General features: G+C 35.7%; 1 protein-coding gene across 2 annotated transcripts in view; it reads right to left on the reverse strand.

Moving 5' to 3' along the window:
• Stim2 (stromal interaction molecule 2) overlaps positions 1–21436 on the reverse strand; it is a 157219-nt gene that overhangs the window by 85150 nt on the left and 50633 nt on the right. For both annotated transcript variants that reach the window (XM_020182451.2, XM_020182452.2), the window contains exon 2: positions 5108–5238. In XM_020182451.2, coding sequence (XP_020038040.1) covers positions 5108–5238 — 131 coding nt within the window. The remainder of the gene's footprint in view (positions 1–5107; positions 5239–21436) is intronic.

Genomic DNA, 21436 nt, shown 5'->3' on the forward strand with positions numbered 1-21436 from the left:
AACCCTAAACATATCCTATTAAAAAGATGAACATGAAAAGTTTTATTTCCAAAATGAAGCCTTTTGAAGGAAGTTACATAATTTTACTGCTTTTCTGCTTTATACTTCTGTGACTAAACTTCCTATCAAACAAACATCTTCAATTAATGGAATATAGAAACAAACTATGGTCAGCAGCCTCTAAACTGGCTCTCACAGATCCTCACATCATCTCATTCAAATCCCTATGTAACCACCTACCCTTGAGTGTGGGTTGGACCCAGTATCTCACAGGATAAAACAAAAGTAATGGAACACCGCTTCCAAGATTGGTTACAAAAAGACTGTGACTTCTCTTGATGGCCCTTTTTCCTCTCATAGCTGTTTCTTTACTCTGATGGAAACCCACTGCCATTTTATAAACTGCCCTATGGAGAGACCCATATGGCAGGGAATTGTTGCCTCTAACCAACAGCCAGTGAGGACATGAGAGGCCAAGGGCCACATGAGTAGTTTTTTAGTGCATGCTATGACACAAAAAATTTGAACAAACATTTCAATGCAGCCTAAGAGACCAGGAATCAGAAGATCCACCTAAATGGCACTAGGACTTCTGACCTACAGAAACCAGAAAATGGTAAGCACTAAGTTTTGGGTTACTTGTTACATGGTAACACATAACTAATACAGAAGTTAAAATGTTTGACTTATAAAGCATCAATAAAAGTTACCCACATTTAATCCTTTGGACAAAATACCTTGCATAATTCAAAACAATGATCCATTCTTAAAATTCATCTTCTTTTTGTCTTACCCCTACTTTGCCTTTCTTCATAAGTGACTCTCCTTATCAACAGGTATGTACACAAATAATGACAAAGGTGTTTAGTAGGAAGAATTATCTACTATAAGGAAAACTGAAATACCAAGTTCAGCCAGATTTTTCATAGAAGTTGGTCTTAAAGTTGACTTTATTTAAATATAGACATATATACAGATATCAATATAGACAAAAATCTCAAGACAACCTATAAATACAAAAACTCTACCTTATTTCAAATCACACAATGAAAGGGAAGAATGAATGAATGAATGAATGAGGAAGAAAAATTAGATAAATAAATGAAAAAATATTTTGAAGAAAAAAAATGGAATGATTAAAAAGAGAACACAGTTTTAGAAACTACAATCAAGTTCTCAGTTACAAATTAGATAATCAAAATGTAAATTCCCACTGCCTTGTCTGCTATGTTCAGGAAAATAAAACCACTCATTTCTCTCATTTAAATTATTTATTGATTAAATACTTACACTTTCCAAAATAGCAATATTGATAGAATATGCAAACTTGACTTTATGCAACAGCTCAATCTAAACAGGTCACAGATTCAGTACATCCTGACATCTAATCTTTTTTTAATCTTGGCCCAGAAGTCTATGCCTTCTTTATTACCTTGCTCCTGTTCTGAGACACCCAAATCCTCCAAATTCAGCTTTAATATACATGAAAAATTACCAGATACCTATTCTCTTACTTGTCCAAAGTACTACATGTGGAATACATTTTGTGTCACCTTCTTAAATGTGGCCTACATGACACCCTATATAAAATTACAGACCGCTTCCTCTCCCATCATCTGTCTTCTCTGTTTTTGTTAAGTGTGCTTTCCCACAAGCCCTACCAGAACATCAGTATTTTAAGAAAAATAATCTTTTCTATCAAAGTGTATGTCACCCTCTTAGATTACTTAAAATCCCTCACGCTGCCATCTTAGGTGACTTGTGTTGTTTAAAGGGTTCCTGTTTCTTCTAGATTCTTGTACAGTCCCATTGCCCGTGAAAATTGCCTGCCAAATTATGTGCTCTGACCCATCCCCCTAAGCCTTTCAGCCAATCAGGAAAGACTGTGAACCTTTGACCTGGACAAATCCCAGGCGAGGGTTAGGTACAACTGCATCAGGGATATAAGGAGGAGCCACTGTCAGCCATTTTGTGTTTGCATGTCTGTTCAGCTAGAGTAAGTACGTGCTTGCACCCTTTTGATCAAAAGAAATTGCCTTGTCAAGATTTTCTGCTCTTGTGTGTCTGTTCTCGGCACTGGAGGGTCTTTAATTCCAACAATAGCCTCCTCTCCCATCATCTGCTTCACTGTTTTTGTTAAATGTGCTTTCCCACAAGCCCTACCAGAACATTACTATGAAGGCAAGATTTCATCTGTCTTGTTACTGAACTATACCAAGCACCTATTTGAACATCTGGTATATAGTAGGCCTTCGAATATTAGCTCAAAATCAAATAATCATATGACAAAATATAAAAATAAACAAAGGGTACAAAGAGGAAAAATATATAGTCTTCAACCAGCATTTCCTGATGCTAAATACTTTCCTGAATTAAAAAAAAAAAGTGACACTGAAATCCAAAAATTCACAAGAAATTAAATATTTTAATATTTTTTACTAAAGCTTCTCATTAAATTCATGAAGTTATACTTCCATTGAAGTGTAAATTACACAGCCATGTAAACTTGTCTCATAGCAATAAACTCTGCACATACACATTTAATATCTGAGGACGTTAAAAATTATTACCTAACTTGTGATTCTAGGAACTTTTACGCAATTAAATACTTTTGAAAGGCTGGCAAATTTCTGCAAAAGCAGACTTTAATGCTCTCTCAATCCATATATTATGCACAACTTAACTGTTTTTCCCTTTAGAGGTATTCCTAATATTCAAAGAATGTGAATTTCTGGTATTTTTTCAGATTTAAATCTTTTTGTAGTTGTGGTATGCTGTGGTTTGGATGTTTGTCCCCTCCAAACCTTATGTTATAATTTGGTTGTCATTATGACAGTGTTGGGAAGTGAGACGCTGGGAGGTAATAGGTGAAAGACTATCCTTATGAGGACTAATGATATCATTATAAAAGAACACGGTTTGCCCGTTAGCCTCTGTGCTCTTCCATTTTCCATTATGTAAATACAAAGCATCCCCCCCATAGAAAGAATATAGCATTCAAGAAGCTGTCTCAGAATCAGAATCACTAAATTTACTGGCATCCTGATTTTGGACAGCCCAGCTTCCAGAACTATGAGCCAATAAATTTCTGCTCATTATAAATTATGCAGCTGGTACTCTGTTCTAGCAGCATAAATCAGACTAAGACACAGCTGATATTGCCAGGGCGATGATCAATGGGAAAGCACTTTTCTAGCATATGCATCAACCCTATTTCCAAATAAAGTCACACTTGAAGGTACTGGGGAGTAGGACTTCAACATGTTTTTGGAAGACACATTTGAATCTATAAATTATCCATAGAAAAAAATCTTCCAACTCATAATTTAGAATAAAAATTGAGGAGAGGTGGGTCCAGAAGTGCCACTGAACAGTGAGAGATTTAAAATAAGAGAGGATTTTGCTTTAACCATTCTAAATGTAAAGCAATAGTTTAAAAGTCCTCTTAAAATGTCAGGTAGAAAGCAATACATGTAGATCTGGAATATGGATTGGCTTAAAGACAGAAGAATAAGGAGCAACCTGAACACAGATGAATATTCTCAAAGTAAAAATTTTGTACAGGCAGGTCAGAAACTAATCTTTAAATTATCCATAGGAAAAGAATCTGTATCTTTAAAGAATGTTGTTAAACAGCACAGTTATTAGAGGATGCCACTGCTATGTAACATTAGATAATGTAGGAAACAATGAAATTTAGTATTACATAATCTAGAAAAGAAATATCTCCGATACATAAAAGAAGCTAAATAGGCCTGAAAAATGGCAGGGGGTCTGACTAGAATTAGATGTCACACACACACACACACATACACACACAAATCAATAAACCAACTTCTATGAAAAAAAAGATGGGAATGCAAAAAAACTAAAGACAGTAAGTGCATAAGTAAATTGGTGACCTAGAATGAACCACATCACCTGGTTATCTGTGCAACATATAATTCTTTCCCATAGACTCTGAGCTTAGCCAAATGATTTGCTTTAGCCAATTTGGTACTAGCAAGCATTGGCAAACAGGGACATGATAAGCACTCGCACATGGGAACTTTTGTTTCTTGGAACACTACCACTTGGAAGCCAGCTGTTAGGCTGCAATAAAACTTGAGCTAGACTACTGAATGATGAAAGGTAGAGGAAGAGAGATCATGAAGGACAAGAGGACATCTTAGTACAGCTACAGTAGCTCACAAATGAATTCCAACTACCATAAATGACGTCCACCCATACCTAAGGTAAGAGAACTGCCCAAATGAGCCCAGTCAACCCACAGAATTAGGAGAATCAATAAACTGTAGTCATTAGCACTACAGTTTGTGTTGGTTTATAAAGCAGTCATAGATAACTGATATAAACCAAATAGGATATGTTTGGGAAATCCAGAGTGTGAGACTGTAGATACGTATATAACTGGAAGACCTAAGCCTGGCTGTAGGCCTACCTAGCTATTTGGGAAGCAGAGGTAGGAGGATCTCTTGTGCCCAGGAGTTTGAGGCCAGACTAGGTAACATATCAAGACCCTCATCTCAAAAAAACTGAGAAGTCTTATATACAAATGGACATTAAAACAAAACAAAACCAAAAAACAGAAAAGCAAAGTAAATATGGAGGGTAAAATTGAAGCATAAAAAGAGCCAGACATGGTAGTATATATACCTATAATCCAAGCTACTCAAGCAATGGACATTGGGAGGGTCACATTTTGAGGCCAGCCCAGGCAAAAATTTAGCAAGATCCCAGATCAACAACAAGCCAGGCATCAACAACAATCCTAGCTACATGGGAGGCATAAGTAGGAGGACTGCCATTCAAGGCTAGGCCTGGGCAAAAAATGGGAAATCCTATCTAAAAAATAACAAAAGCTAAAAAGGGCTAGGGGGTGTGGTTCAAATGGTAGAGCTCCTGCCTACCAAGAGTGCGGCCCTGAGTTCAAACCTCGTTATCACCAAAAGAGAAAGAGACAGAGAATAGAAAATAGAAAAGCTAAAGATATTGAAGCTAAAGATATTGAAAGATACTGAATCATATGAAGAATAAAGGAAAATTTTAAGATTACAATCACAGTCATTCTGTTAAAGAAAAAACCAGGGCAAAGGGTTCCACCTACTTCATCGCTTTCATCTACTTCAATCCCACCATCTTTGTCATCATCCATTTGTTTGTGGATTGTCTGAAGAGCTTCCAGACTAAATCTATCTTCTTCTGTGAAGCATGGTGGACTCAGTGACATGCAGGGATCTAGAACAGAACAAACAACAATTACAAACTTGCCATACCAAAATCATAGGCTCTAGTTAGAGAATACAATTTAAAAGAGAAAAACAACAAAGTCAAACTTCAGACTAAGAAGTTTTAAAACATCTAGCAGAGTACATTCTTCACATCAAAAATATATGAACACAACTGCCTAAAATTAAGTACTACAATTTCAGTAACATTAGGCAACCAAAACCAGGAGTTACACCAGGACTGACTTCAAATTGTCTAACATTTCCTTATTTTTAAGCACCTCTTATCCAATCCACTGTATTTACTAATCATTCCTTCCTGGAAGAAAAACAACTTTCTCATATTTAAAAATAAAATACTAAAACTTGCAGAACACAGGTGCCAATTTCATACAATCCAGTTTAATTGAAATGAAAGTCTTACACGAACACTCACTTCCCATTTCACACTTTGCAGTGGGGCATAAGCTGCTTTCCCTTCCACAGTTACACACAGGCACCAGGCAGTAAAGTTGAATATCCAAGCTCTATAGTAACTAACTGGGCAGAATCAAATCAGATGTGATGGCTGAGTAGCTCAAGCAGTAAGAGTGCCTGCCTAGCAAGTGTGAGGCCCTGAGTTCAAACCCCAATGTTGCCCAGGAATTCCACTCTTAAGGATATACCCGAAGGAATCTAAATCAATTTACAACAAAGGCACCTGCACACTCATATTTATTGCAGCATTATTCACAACAGCTAAACTATAGAACAACTAAGATGCCCCACTACTGATGAATGGGACTAAGAAAATGTAGTACTTATATACAATGGAATTGTATTCAGTCACAAAGAAGAATGAAATCTTGTGTGCAGGTAAATGGATGGAACTGGAGAACATCATCTTAAGTGAAGTTAGCCAGGTTCAGAAGTCTAGAAGAAGCCTGATGTTTTCTCTCATATCTGGAATATAGACCTAATACAAATGTAACCATATTATGAAAAACAGGATATGCCAAGGGGAGGGAGATGTAAAAAAAGGAAGTTAAGGTGAACATGATTGATGCATTCTCCATACAAGAATGAATATGGAATTTTTAAACTAGTTGAAACAACCGTAAGAATGGGGCTAAAGTAGAACAAAGAAAAATAGAGGAAATGAACCAAATTGGGCGATAATACATATATACATGGACATGCCACAAGGAAATTCTCTGTTTGGCTATCTTAAGCAAAAATATCACTTCTTTTGCAAAATCAGAAAACGGGAGGGAGGAACAGGTCCTGCCTGGTGGGGGGAGGTTTCAACACCAGTGCAAGGGGAGGGGATGAGGAAAGGGTGTAAGAGGGTGAATATGGTGCAAATGCTTTGTATGTGTGAATGTAAACAGAAAAAGGATACCTGTTGCAACTATGTCTCAAATGGGTGGGGGGGCGGAGATAAGGTGGAGAGGAGAGGGTTAATTCAAGTATGATATACTTGATATACTGTAAGAATCTTTGTAAATGCCACAGTGTACCCCTACCCAACACAACAATAAAAGAAAAGAAAAATAAATAATACATAAAAGGAATCCAAATCACAAGATTCAGTGCTGGGTCAGGAACAAATGGTAATGGGATGGGATGGCACTCAGGCAGGATTATTCTTTCAACAACTATCAAGCATCGTACTCATCCAGAACATCTGCAGATGGAGCAACGTTTCTGGTAAACAGGAGAATTTTGATTTTATTTATTTGTGATGTTGGGGATCAAACCCAGGGCCTGGCACATGGTAGGCAAGCACTTCACCACTGAGCTACATCCCCAGCCCCTGATTTCTTGGTTTTGGAATCCAGTGTATTAATAGAAATGACTTATGCAAGAACGCAGAATTCTCTGTACCCAGGAATGGCCTGCATACACTTCTTCTGTCACATGTATTGGTGGTTCTGTATGTTGCACAAATTGGAGAATGGGATAAAAACAACCGGTCACATACACCAAAAGAAAAAAAAGGCCTAGGACACATCAAAATAATTTGATGTTTACTATGCATATTAAGGAAGGCTTCAAAGAGAAAGTGACATGTGCATTTGTCATTCAAAGATGAACAAGTGTTCCCTAGAAAGACATATATATGCAAGAGCATAAGTTTATAATAATAGTAAAATGATGGAGTGTCTATCATAATATATATAAGAAATTAAGTATTTATACATTTCATTTTGCCTACATAATAGGATTCTCACTTAGATAAATAAGAAAAAAGTGAAGGCTAGATTATAAAGGGATATGCAAATCTGTGTTCTAAAGTGATAGAGGTAACTTGCGGGATGGGGGGAAATAGAGGAGATATTTACTTATTTATTTACATTACCATGTATATCACTATATATTAGTATACATGTATATTATATATATATATATATAATATATAATATAGTTACTATACTATACCTAATAAACGATTTGCCTGACTGACCTTTACATGTAAGCAACTCAATCTCCTGTGGCCTGATGAAAGAGCAACTGGATTTTAGAAACTATGGTTAGAAAAAAAGGACAACAAAAACTCAAGTAGGAAATACAATGAGCTCTGGAACTCAAAAATAATAGAATGTGGCTGGCAGAAAGGTTCTGGCCTCTTCCCTTTTTCCTCCTCTTTTCACTTCCTTCCCGCTCCTACTGGGGGTGGGGGAATGGAGAACATTCAGCAACTACATGCACACAACAAAGAATTGTCCTCCCTAAGCCAAAAGTATTTCATAAAGGCAGGAAGAAAACACCAGCAAGTGTGGGTGGAGTAGCATTAGGATGTGAATCTGTAAGACAGCCTGGGGCTGTCAATGAAGCACAATGAACATCAGTTAAGAAGACTCTGAAAGGGCCACTGATGGTTTTTAAGGAAGACCATACAACAGCGGGGGCTGTAGCTCAAAAGTAGACTTGTTCTTTCCCAAGCTGGGGTGGGGGGAAGAGAAGTGTACCATGATGAAAGATGTCACAGAAAAAAACTTAATTTAAAAAAAAAAACTTAATTTAGTTTTTATTTTGTATAGTACAAACATTTTACTACAGTTAATTTTATTTTTTAATAGAATTTGTTGCAAATGATGAACTTACACTGAACCTACATCATTATCATCCAGAGTCCATAATTCACACTAAAGTTCACTCTTAGTGTTATACAACTTATGGGTTTGGGCAAATTTTTATAACATGTAGCCACCATTATAATATCACATAGTTTCACTATCAGCGAAATCCTTTGTGCTCAGCCTATTCATCCCTCACTCCTACCAACTCCTGGCAGCTGCTTATCTTTCTACTGTTTCCTTTCTACCTTTCTACCAGAATGTCATATAGTTTGAATCATCCTCGTAGCCTTTTGAGTTTGACTTCTTTCAATTAGTAAAATGCCCTTAAGATACTGCCATGATTTTTTTTATGGCTTATTATAAGCTTATTTCTTTTTAGCGCTTTTTAATATTTCTTTGTCTGGATGTACCACAATTTATCCACTCACCTACTTACTAAAGGACATCTTAGCTGCTTCCAAGCTTTGCAATTACAAATAAAGCCGCTACAAAATATCCATGTGCGTGTTTTCACGTGAACATAATTTTCTACCTCTTTCACATAAATACCAAGAAATGAAATTGTTAGGCTATATGGAGACTAATTAGTTTTCTAAGAAACTGCCAAACTGTCTTCTAAAATGGTTGGGCCATTTTGCATTCCTACTAGCAATAAGAGTTCCACAACTTCATCAGTGATGTGGATTTGCTAATAGTACTAACTGGTATGTACCTAACATATTGCATTGTTTTAAGTTGTATTTTCCTGATAACAAATGACAGGGAATATTATTTCATATGTTTATTTACCATCAGTACATCTGCTTTTGTAATGAGGCAGGCTAGCCATAGATTTGGGGACTGTGGCCCGGCCGGTGCCAGAAGGCATGGCTTTTCACAGTGCATTTCAGATCAAAACCCTTTGCTGAAAACATAAATATTGACTGCACCTCATGCATGTAATATAGCTTAAGCGCATGCACAGAGTATATCAAGCCTGTCAATCGCCCTACCCTATCCCACAGAGACCGCCCAGGTTTTTCTGTTTGCCCTTTGAATTTATAAAAGGCCCTTTAAACAAGACCAGCCCACTTCTATCCCACTTGGCTAGGTGCCATCACTGCTTTCACTATGATAACTTTCCATCATTTTTAATCAAAGACCACATTTCCACATCATGCTTGGATTCTTTCCACAGAAGGTAGAAACCTCAGCATCTTCTGACCAGAGTTTCCCAGAGACAGCCTACCCAATAACAGCATATGTTTGCTACCAAACAATGTGTATTATAAACAGTCCAGTTAAGAAAGTACATAATATAAACCACAGAAGATACAGGAAAAAAAAATAAAAGGTGACAACTGAATGCAAGCCTAACATTTCAGGCCTAAAAATTACCTAGAAAAAAAAATTAGATAAAACAAAGGTTCTATTTGGCCGAGCCAAACCAAACAACAGTTACAAAATGCATGACAGTTACAAAGTTTATTCCTCCTGTTGAATAAATATGCCATATTCTCTATGTTGTCATCCTGGTCAATTGACATACGTATGGTATACAGTTTAGAAACCTAAGAAAACCTAAAGAACTTTAAGTGGGGAGAAAATGAAGCTGAAGAGAAGTAAATGCGGCCTTCAGAGCTAGTTTCCCTTCTGTAATACTGTTTTAAGTCAGTGAATTCCATGCGGTAAAGAACTAAGAAGTGGAGCCAGGTGACTCTTTAATCTCAAAGCAATGATGGGCCACTTGCAGCGCACAACATCATATGCTGCCAAGAGCCTGGCTTACCATCCTGGCAGCTGCTTATGACTCTCATGACTAGGATATTCTTAATTACTACCCCTGAAAGAAATTTTTTAAATAAATGTGACTTGTATTTATTACTTCTGCTAATGGCTCAAATCAAATACCACAGCCTAAATACTTTCAAACTTTCTCTGACATCTTCAGGGGCAGTCTTTGGTGTCGAATTTCAATATACCAAACACCTGATTCAAATTCAAAAGGAGAGTCAATAATGTCTTCTTTCTATTCTGATACCCTCTCTACAGTCTCTTATATTCCCAGTACTCTCTTACGCTTCCAGTATCTAGCATACCACAAATACCTAATAGGATTAATAGATATTTCTCAATGTAATAAATAAATAATAAAGACTGTTACATGCTCTTTTGAGAGAAGTGAATTTTAATCTATTACCAGATCCTACTATCTGGTACATAATAGGCCTTCAAAACATGCTAGCATTTACTGAGGACATATCATGCTAGAACACAAATGACAAAGGGAAAGTTGGTGTTAGATTTGTATACACATGCTATACTAGGCTGCTATAAAAATGCAAGCAGAAGACTCTAAAATCACTCAGACTTTCAAAAAGTTCAAAAATTAAAGGAGACAGACCTTACTTATACAGGGCTGAGAAACCATTGCAAATGTATCTAATTATGGTGCAAGAGTTCCCCTAATGAGAAAATAAAGGCTCTCTCTGAAAACCCCTTCTGATTGATGACTGCCTCTAGGAGCTCTGAAACTGTATAATCACTATGTATAAAAGGACCTATTAATTTACCTGAACTCTAGCAAAAAAGGGAAACTGCTAGTTTAAAATTCCTCTGAGAAATTGCTAAGTTTACCTCCTGTACCTTCCTAATATTTTAACTAAAGTATCATATACAACCTCAGTTCTTGGGTTCCTTCCCACTTTCCAAGAGCGCTTTTAAATTTATCACTTCTAACTGTTTCACTTCCATTTATTCCCCCACCACCACAAAATAAGTTCCTGTTAATGTTTTTAAGAGGAGCCAGAAGTAATGCCTCTGCCTCAAAACTCTACTAAGATGTAATTCATTTCCCAGCAAATTCCTCTATCCAAAAAAACCAGAAACATATTCATGGCTAACCAATGTGTTCCTTTAGTGTATGTAAATAAAGGAGTAAGAGCCTTCATACTATATTTATCTCTATATGCACTGACAACTACCTCATTTTTAATATAAGTGCCTAGAAAGCAATAACATATCCTTAGCAATGTAGCATCTGTCATGTGGGAAAAAAGACTATTGAGGAGGTGGAAAAATTAAGCAGGTGTATGCATATCCTTATTTATTGACTCCTGGTTTCCGCAGGATGCTATTTAAAAAATAACAAAACATGTTTTAAACAAAAGAGAATCACAAAAGTAACTTCCAACTTCCTCCAAAATCAGAAAATTCTCATTGGCTGAAAGCAACATCTGAAAGCAAAGGCTGGGATATAGCTTGGTGGTACAGCACTTGCCTAGCATGCACGAGGCCCTGGGTTTGATCCCAGCACCAAGAAAAAAGACAAAAAAAAAAATAATAATAATAAGGGATTGTAAGAAACCAGCTTTTTCAAGATGGTATTTCAGGTCACTAATATTTTGATTAGCCATGTTATATGCACAGAGTATAGAAGAGCTGTAATTATTTTTGTTTTGTGTTGTTTGGAAGGAAGTATAATTCAAACCTACAAACACAATATTGTGAATATACTTAGTGCCACTAAATTTTACATTTACAATGGTCAGTTTTATGTTATGTGTATTTTATCACAAAAACTTTATAAACCTATAACCAAAACCAGTTATAATGAACAAAGACCATCAATTCTGTCCTACCTATAACAACATACTAGGGAAATAAAGAGAAAATTATTGTTATTGTCAAACATTATCTTGCTATGATCCAAGAGCTATTCATTAGGCTGGAGATAGTGCTCAGTGTTGCAGCACTAGTCTAGCCCGGGTTCAATCCCCAGACCAGCAAGAAAACAAAATACAAGAGCAATTTATTGCTTTACTTTTGTCAGTGCAAGAACTTACCACCATGTAAAATAAAACTAGTGTTACAATATCACAGATAAACATTCTAAGGGGACAAAAGGAACATTCATTCTCACCCTGCCCCTTCACTGTATATAATTTTAGAAAGTTATTTGGCCTCTTTAATTTCCTCATTCATAGAATGTTAGATTAAATGAGCTAGCCATATATATACAAAAGTGGGCGGCACATATCTGAAACTCATATTTATTACTACCATCTATAGAAGATGCCCCTAGTAATTAACTAATAAATAGTACAACAGTAGGAATTCAATGCTAAAATCTCATGAAATCCATCAATCTTCCTATTATATTACTGTTACTCTATATATCTTTTGGCTCGTTTCAAAACTAAATATACGCTAAAATACAAAGATAGAGGGAATGCAACACTTACTACATGTTTATTATATAACGCATTAAGTGGGTACTTTACCTGACTATCTAATTCAAGTATTCTCAATAACCCTGCCATGTCAGTGTCATATTTTTTCCCATGAGTAAATTAAGATCCTTATAGGTAAAGTAATTTAGCCAAAGTCAAACAGCTAGTTAGCTGTCTGTTGGAATCCAAAGGACTTCATCTTTTCCTATATCCCACAACCTGTTAAAAGAAAAAGACCTTATGTTTTTTTTTAAATAGTTACAAAAAAAAAAAATTCTCAATGCAAATTCCTAAAGAGGGGTTCCAAAAGCAGATCACTGAAATCACCGCTGAAAATAAGTATATAATCTCCAAAAAGTATTATTTTAAAAAAGAAAAATCTCCTTTAGATGTAACTTTTGCTATGTTTCTATTAGCTTTTTTTGTTTGTTCAAGCAATTATTTTAGAATAAAAACAAACCTACATTTTCAATTGGGAAGTAGAGTCCATTACCTCACCAATTTGCTCTTATCAACAAAAATAGGAATTCTCTGTGTTCTTACTGTTTCACATAACAAAAGCCATACTCCCATCATAGCACAGAAGGGATGAGCAGGACCCGTGCACTGTGTCACTGGCAACAGCAGGAAAATGGGGCCACACCAGAGATTTATACATAATGATTATTTGTAAATCAAATCTTTTTAAACTGAGAAATACTTACACAATTTACATAAAAACAGCCAACCAACCCCTTTTCTCATGAAACAAACTCAAAAAAAGCAGACAACCAATCACTTGTTTTGTTTTGGTTTGTTTGTTACCAGTAAAGTCTCAAAAAATCCTATCATACTACAAGTTTATAAATTTGGCTTCTAACATACAGGGCTCCTAAGTAATACATAATTACTAACTTTATTGAATTAATTAAAACATCAAAGCAGAAACATTATAATGGTGTCTCTACATTTTAAAGAAAATACCTTCCTAGAATTTTTTTTGGTAGCCTGTTCAAGACAACCAAAAGCAGCAGAGAAATTGGAGATGTCAGAACTGTTAGCATTATAAAGAGCCTTCATGCAAAAAAACACTAAATCAGGCAAAGTATCTGATTAATGGCTTCTAACAAGAATTGACACTGAATTCTGAAGAGCAACTTCATTCTCCAAAATGATCTTTTCTACCTATCCTCTTTCACATCGTTTTTATAGCACATACTCCTAATACCTATTTTTGCTTTAAAATAGTAGGTAAAGAAGGTTCAGTGTTACAGCTTACTGGAGATTCCTCATATATATAGCAAACCTTTTTTATACTTAGTATGTAAATTAAAAATACCTTCTAGGGAAAAGCTTTTTTCTTTCTGTCAAAGGGTTTACTTTATCTCTTTCATAGTGGTGATTTAGGGTCACTCTCTCTAAACTCCAGGTTTTATGGAAGACAAAACTGAAGATTATAAAAATGAGTCAATCAATATCACTAAACATACGCACACAAATTAATACGGCCATTTCTATTTGAAGAATTTCCCTTAGGGAGGTATGCACATTACTGTCTAAAATTCATGGTATTCATGCATTACCCAAAAGAATTACCCCCAAAACAGTGTAATTTTTTCTGCAAATTCTTAATAATAGATGAATTTCTTTCACTTGGGATGGATTTAAGCTTTGGAAACTGCTCAGGTTGTGTTACAAAAAAAAAAAAAAACTACGTTTTCTAGTTTTATATGGTTCATAAGCTACAAAATAAATTCCAATTCATCAGCCTTCACACTTACTTTTATTTTATATTTTTTTGAAATATAAACTTTAAAACTGTGATCTAAACAATAACTGTAACAATGTAAATTTCTGGAGAAACAGTACTAAAGATATAAAAATGACATAGATATATACAGATATAGATATTGGTATCTATATATATTCAACTGAACTATTTAACAATTAAATATAAAAACAATATAATTTAAGATACAGTAATTCCTTTATTTCATACATTTTTCAAAATACTATTTTCACAGTATGAACTAAAACCAATACAAATTGTTGATTTATGTGTTTTGTTCAACGCTATTGCTACCGGCACTGATGCAGTCTGTGATCAGAAGATTCTAGATTTTGTGCTCCAAATGGAAAAACCCAAGCAGAGCACATGGATGAGGTGAGATAGGATAGCTTTATTGAGAAAAGGGGAGTCACCTGTTCCGTCAGGTGAGGAAAGGGAAGAAGAAGCAGAGGGCACGGTGGGCCCAGGTGGAGTCCACCAGCAGAGAGAGTGTGCTTTTATTTCTCAAGCACCTATAAAACCTACACTACTCATGGGAGGGTAGGCCCAGGAGGTTCCTACCCAATAATGAAAGAGTGGGGAGGGGCCTGGGTGACTCCCAGCCAGGTGAGGGGGGTCTGGCCCATCCCCAGGCAACCTACATGAACCCCAAACTTTTCCTACTTCTAACCTGCCTCACTATGTTTCTATGACCCAGAATAACACCTGGAACACTTCAAGCTCTCAGTAAGCATTTAATGAATGAATGAATCTACAAAATGAATGAATGAATCTACATAGAAGTTTAGTATGTGGGTCATGTTTTTGACATTTCTATTTATATTTGGCTGGCTTAATTTTAATAGAAAATTTTCTTTTTTCTACTGGAAAAAAACACAACTGTTTCAGTATATCATCCAAATTCTGTTCCTTTCAGAGCCAGCATCATCTCTTGCATAATTACTGTTCCTCATCCTTTGATGTCCTCTCAACTCCTTTCACAGCTTTACTACATGGCCACTCATAATCACTCCCCTGCAAACATCGTCAAATTCCCTGCCTGTCTCTTATGCATTACACTTGATTAGCAAAGCATAAACCTGGTTAAATCGAATTCCCCACCAATTCAGCACTAATACTATGCATCTAAACATGGCTGATCATGCTTCAGATTCATAACCATAGATTTCACTTGCATTCAATGCTGCCAAGCATTACAACTCCTTGGTCTATTCACACTCCCAGTCTGTTACACCTTCTTGATCCTCAACCCCAAATGCCTCCTTCTCATCCCTCCTCAGAGTAATGGCTTCCTATGCATCACTGAAAGACAAAAAAATTTTAATGAAGCTATCTGAAGAGAACTTCCATGAATTCCATGACCCACAGAACCACTTTCCAAGGTCTACATCCTCATAGTGTGCCTCTGGCTCATTGCACAAATAAAGTACCAAAGTTTCTATACCTGCCAATCTCCATATTTGTGAACTAAATCTCATCCCAATTAGCCCCTCAAGAGCATCACTTCAAGAATTCATCCTTAACATTTTGCTCTCAATGAATCACTGCCATTAACATATAAACAGTTGTTGGTTTTCCTCTCATTTTTACAGAAAAAAAAAAAAGGCAAAAGACTCTTGACCCCACTTCATTACTGCTCTGGTTTTTTTCACTCTCTTTGCAGAAAATATTCTAAAAACATTCCCAATAATCATGTGTTTCCATTCTCCTTTTCTCTTTTTTAAAACATACTCTAAAACTGTCTGGTAAAAATACTAATAACCTCTACATTACCAAATCCAACGATCCATTTCATTTCTCAAGTTACTTTTGCCTGCCAGTAAGCAGTTGCCACAGTTGATCATTTTCTTCTTCATTTAGTTTCCAGCAGAACACAGCATTCTCATTCTCCTCCCTGACTGCTCCTCAGACTCCTCTTCTAAAGAACATGAGCAAACATCTGAAGATGATGGTTGTACTCACTATCTTGCTGAGACATATACATATATCAACAGTTATCAAATTATATGCTTTAAGTGAAAACCATTTGTTGTATGTCAATTATACTTCAAAATTTATTTAAAAAAAAAAAAAACTGTCAGCCTCCATGTACCATACCTAGTCTCCAAATTTGTTCAGAGACCTGAAACACAGGGATATTAAACTTGCTTTTAGACACTCAAGTAAAAAAAAATTCTGGCCGCTGAGAACAACTAGTTCATTTCTCATCCAATTCTCTCTCAATTACTCGGATCTAACATTTTCAATTAAATACTCACTTTCTTAATAAAAAAGAGAACCAAATGGGTGGGGTAGAGTTTGATATTCTTTTTGTCATGTACTATCATTACATCAGAAATAACTGCCTTCCTTGTTTTTTCTCCAAACATAGCATTTGAAAATGCCTTTTATTATTCTTAGCATTCTTTGCAAGTCTCAGCTGAGTTTGGCCTTTACTATAATAAAGATAGCTAGCTGACAGAGATTTGTGCCACTTTAATTACCATAATTTATCTTACTTTCTACCTTTTTTATAATTTTATGTCCTCTTAATTAACACCCACTTGAATCAGGTATTTAAATAAATGCTATTCAGATATAAGCAAATAAAATAGCACTTGAAGTATACAGAATTAAAACTCAAGCACATGTATGTGTATCTGGGTGTGTACACAAAATTGTTAAGGATTCAGTTGCAGAATGTGGACTTAAGGATAACAGACTAGAGGCAGGGAGATAAGGTGTTTTTTATCCCAAGCAATGAGAGTATAAACCAAGGCTGTGCTAAACTGAGTCATAAGTATTTGCCAGGTAAATTTCACTGAATCCTTGAACTCTCACTAGTTCCCCAGTGCTTTGCAGCCTCCATAATAAAGAGAGGACACCAAACAGGAAAATACCTTCTTCATTATCAAGCATGAAGATAACTACCACTTTCCTTTGCATTTCATAATTTCAAAAAAAGATATATCTAGGTATACAAAGTAAATTTTTAAATGACTGGGTACTACAAACTAAACTCACAGCTATCATAAACTTTTATTTCTGGCACCATTAACAACAGGAAAACTGTAACATACAATCCAAGAAAACTCTACCCATGACAGATTGGAGCACTGCAACAACTCCCTTCCAGGACAGGATGTGAAGAAAGAACAAGATGCAAGGTGGCATCAAATAGTTAGAACTTGGTCTAGGAGGACATGCTGTCAAAAAGACTTAACAATTACTGCATTCTTTCTGCCTGCGGAACTCAACCAGAAATTTGTAAGAATTCGTTTCAAATTATCTAGAATGAGATGAAAGAAGTCATTCATAAAACAGTGCTGATCATTTTAATAATAAGCTTTGCATCCTGAGCTGCTATTACTGTGTAGGCCCTATACTGAAAGTCTGGTTTCCATTATGACAATAATCCAGGTATAAATTTAGCTTCCCCTCTAAAGAAACAGCTTTGTCACTAAACGATGTGATTTCTATCCTAACTATACCATACTCTTATTAAAAGCAAAGTTGTTTGCAGATCAGTAATCTAAAGATGACCAGAATACTGAGTCAGGCTTCTAAACATAAACTTAGCTACCACTGTTTTGACAGGGACAGGAAATAAGAAACTCATATCTCATTCCCTACATTTCTCTGCCATTCCCCTAAGAGACAACATCGTAGCTTCTCCCACATCCTTCCTGTAATGGTCTCCCTATCTCTAGCACCACCATACTGTAAATCAGTCAGTCTCCTTTATAGCAGACCATCTCAGGTCACATGGCTCCTTTCTCTGAAATTCTTCACTACCTCTTAGTGCCCCACAGGATAAAGTCCAACCTCCACAGCATGAAATACAGGGAACATTCAGGTCCCTTAAGAATCATTTTGCCAGTGAATTACTCCCTCAATAAAGCCTGCCTGACCTTCTTAACAGATGTTACCAATTCTCCATTTATGAGTAACAATCATAGTTGCAAGTAACTGTTTACTTACCTATTCACCCACATCCTCCACATCCCACATCCTCACAAATGGATAAGCAGAATTTCACAACATAGGAAATTCTATGACAGGGACACATATGATTCTTTTTATTATTTTTTTGTGATGAAGACATATATGATGTTTAAAGAAAATGTTATTTTCAGGGGAAAAAAGGCACAAACCAACAACAGCTAAATTAATATTAAAAATGTCCCTCAACTTTTAAGTCAATAAAATTTAAATTAATTTTATAAAATATTAATGAATCATCATTGAAATTAGCACTTAAAGAGAACACAACCTCAGTTTCTAGAAAGTTTCTATTCAAGATATTGACAAATTTAGCATTTCATGGTATTAGTGCTAAAAAAAAGTACACGATCAAAATGACTTAGGTAAAAATATTTTAAAACTTCTTTAAAATATGCTACACATATTTTGTAAAAAGGTACACGGACAAGAATGTTTGAGATTTTAAAATTAAGACAGCAAACCTTTTAACATGACCTTGGGTATCTTACTATTTCACAAGCAGCAAAATTTCTGGGAGGAGAAAGGTTAAAAAGGAAGAAGACATTCTTAAAATCAAACAACAGAACTGGGAATAAGGAGAAAGAGACAGAAAAGAGAAAAGGGGACTGGAGATGATAGATAGATAGATAAATAGACAGACAGACAGATTTCTGAAGGGGTAAGAAACCACAACCACCGTGCAATACATTGAGCTTTCAAAGCTAAGATAATAACAAAACTTTCCTATAGTAGTACCAACTTTTCAAGAATTTGAAGGAAGGGGATGGGTACTATGGGATGGTAGGGAGGAAGGAAGGGTGAAGGAAGGGAAAAAGGAGGGTGAATAGGATCAGTGTATTTTATATACTTAGATGAAATAAAACAATGCGACCTGTTGAAATCCTTTTAAGTAGGGGGAATGGGTATAAGGAAAAAAGACTGTGGGAGCAACCTAACCAAGTTACATCGCATTTATATACGGAGATGTGACCATGAATCCTCCCCCGACCCTCCCCCATATGTGTAATACATGCTAATAAAAATGTTTGCCTTGGAAAAAAAGAATTTGGAGGAAATACTAATTATACAGAGTATATTTACACACAGTAAGGAATTAAGTAGGAAAAATGGATTTAAAGAACTACTTCAACAAGCATAATTGGTCTGAAATTTTCCATGCCAACAATAGATTAAGATTTTACTAAAATTATACTGCAGCAATATTTTTAAAGTAAATTTCAACTGAACTTCCAATACCAGGTTATGGAACAATCACATAGGACTTTATTTCTTACTGTATTAGATTAATTTTAATCCCTAAAAACTATAACAAGGCTCTCTTTGTGTAGATTCCGGGGGGGGGGGGGGGAATTCAATAACTACTTTGACTGCAATTTTAATTACTGGTAACTTAAGAAATGAAAGTCTTAAAATTTCTTTCCCCCCTACTGTCACATATACTTTTCTGCTAAACTCTTGGGAAGGATAAACTCAACTAGGAACCTAAAAAAGCCAAGTTTCTCTCAATTACCTACTATTTCATATGAAGGAAGGCAAAATAGGAACATGATTTGGGAAGCTGGCAGCCTGGGTTGTACAGTTAGCTCTCCACACTCCCAAGTCACAACCTGGTACATTTCTCTAGCTTCTTGGGTTTGCATTTTCTATAAACTGGAGGGACTAAAACAAATCTCAAACCTTCCTTCTCTCTCCAGCATTTTGCTGACATTCATTTACCTTAAATCTTCCATTTACACAGTTTATAAGCACTTCTCAATTTATCCTCATTAAAACTATATGAAGTGAAGAAGATTTACACCAAGCCAAAGGCACCCGAAAACAGGCAGGAGTAGCAATACTTGTCTCTGACAAAGCAGACTTCAAACCCACATTGATCAAACGAGATAAAGGACATTCCATACTAATAAAAAGGGAAATAGACCAAAAAGAAATAACAATTATCAACCTATATGCACCCAATGTCAATGCACCCAATTTCATCAAACATACCCTGAAGGACATAAAAGCATATATTAACTCCAATACAGTGGTCGTGGCAGACTTTAACACCCCATTATCATCAATAGATAGGTCATCCAAACAAAAAACCAATAAAGAAATCCTAGATCTAAAATATACCATAGATCAAATGGACCTAGTTGATGTCTATAGAACGTTCCATCCCATCTTCTACACAATACAAATTCTTCTCACCAGCTCATGGAACCTTCTCCAAAATACATCATATCCTAGGGACAAAGTGAGCTTCAGCAAATATAAGAAAATAGAAATTATACCATGCATTCTATCTGATCACAATGCAATAAAACTAGAACTCAACAACAAAAATAAAGAAAAAAACATGCAAACAGCTGGAAACTGAGTAACTCATTGCTTAATGAACAATGGGTCACTGATGAAATAAAAGAGGAAATTAAAAACTTCCTGGAAGTCAATGATAATGAAAACACAACCTACCAGAACCTATGGGACACAGCAAAGGCAGTCCTGAGAGGAAAGTTTATAGCCATGAGTGCATATATCAAAAAGACTGAAGGATCCCAAATCAATGACCTAATGATACATCTCAAAGTCTTAGACAAAAAAGAACAAGCAAATCCCAAAACAATTGGAAGGAGAGAAATAATAAAAATAAGAGCTGAAATCAATGAAATAGAAACGAAAAAAACCATACAAAGAATTAATGAAACAAAAAGTTGGTTCTTTGAAAAAATAAACAAGATCGATAGACCCCTGGCAAACCTGACTAAAATGAGGAGAAAAAACCCAAATTAGTAGAATCAGGAATGCAAAAGGGGAGGTAACAACACACACCACGGAAGTCCAGGAAATCATCAGAGACTACTTCGAGAACCTATATTCAAATAAATTCGAAAATCTTAAAGAAACGGACAGATTTCTAGATACATATGATCATCCAAAACTGAACCAAGAGGATATTAATCATCTGAATAGATCTATAACACAAAATGGAATTGAAGCAGCAATCAAGAGTCTCCCCAAAAAGAAAAGTCCAGGACTTGATGGATTCTCTGCTGAATTCTATCAGACCTTTAAAGAAGAACTGATACCAACCCTCCTTAATCTATTCCATGAAACAGAAAGGGAAGGAAAACTGCCTAACACATTTTATGAAGCCAGTCTTACACTTATCCCAAAACCAGGCAAAGACACCTCCAAAAA

Source organism: Castor canadensis, chromosome 9 (genome assembly GCF_047511655.1).
Source record: "Castor canadensis chromosome 9, mCasCan1.hap1v2, whole genome shotgun sequence".
Taxonomy (NCBI): domain Eukaryota; kingdom Metazoa; phylum Chordata; class Mammalia; order Rodentia; family Castoridae; genus Castor; species Castor canadensis.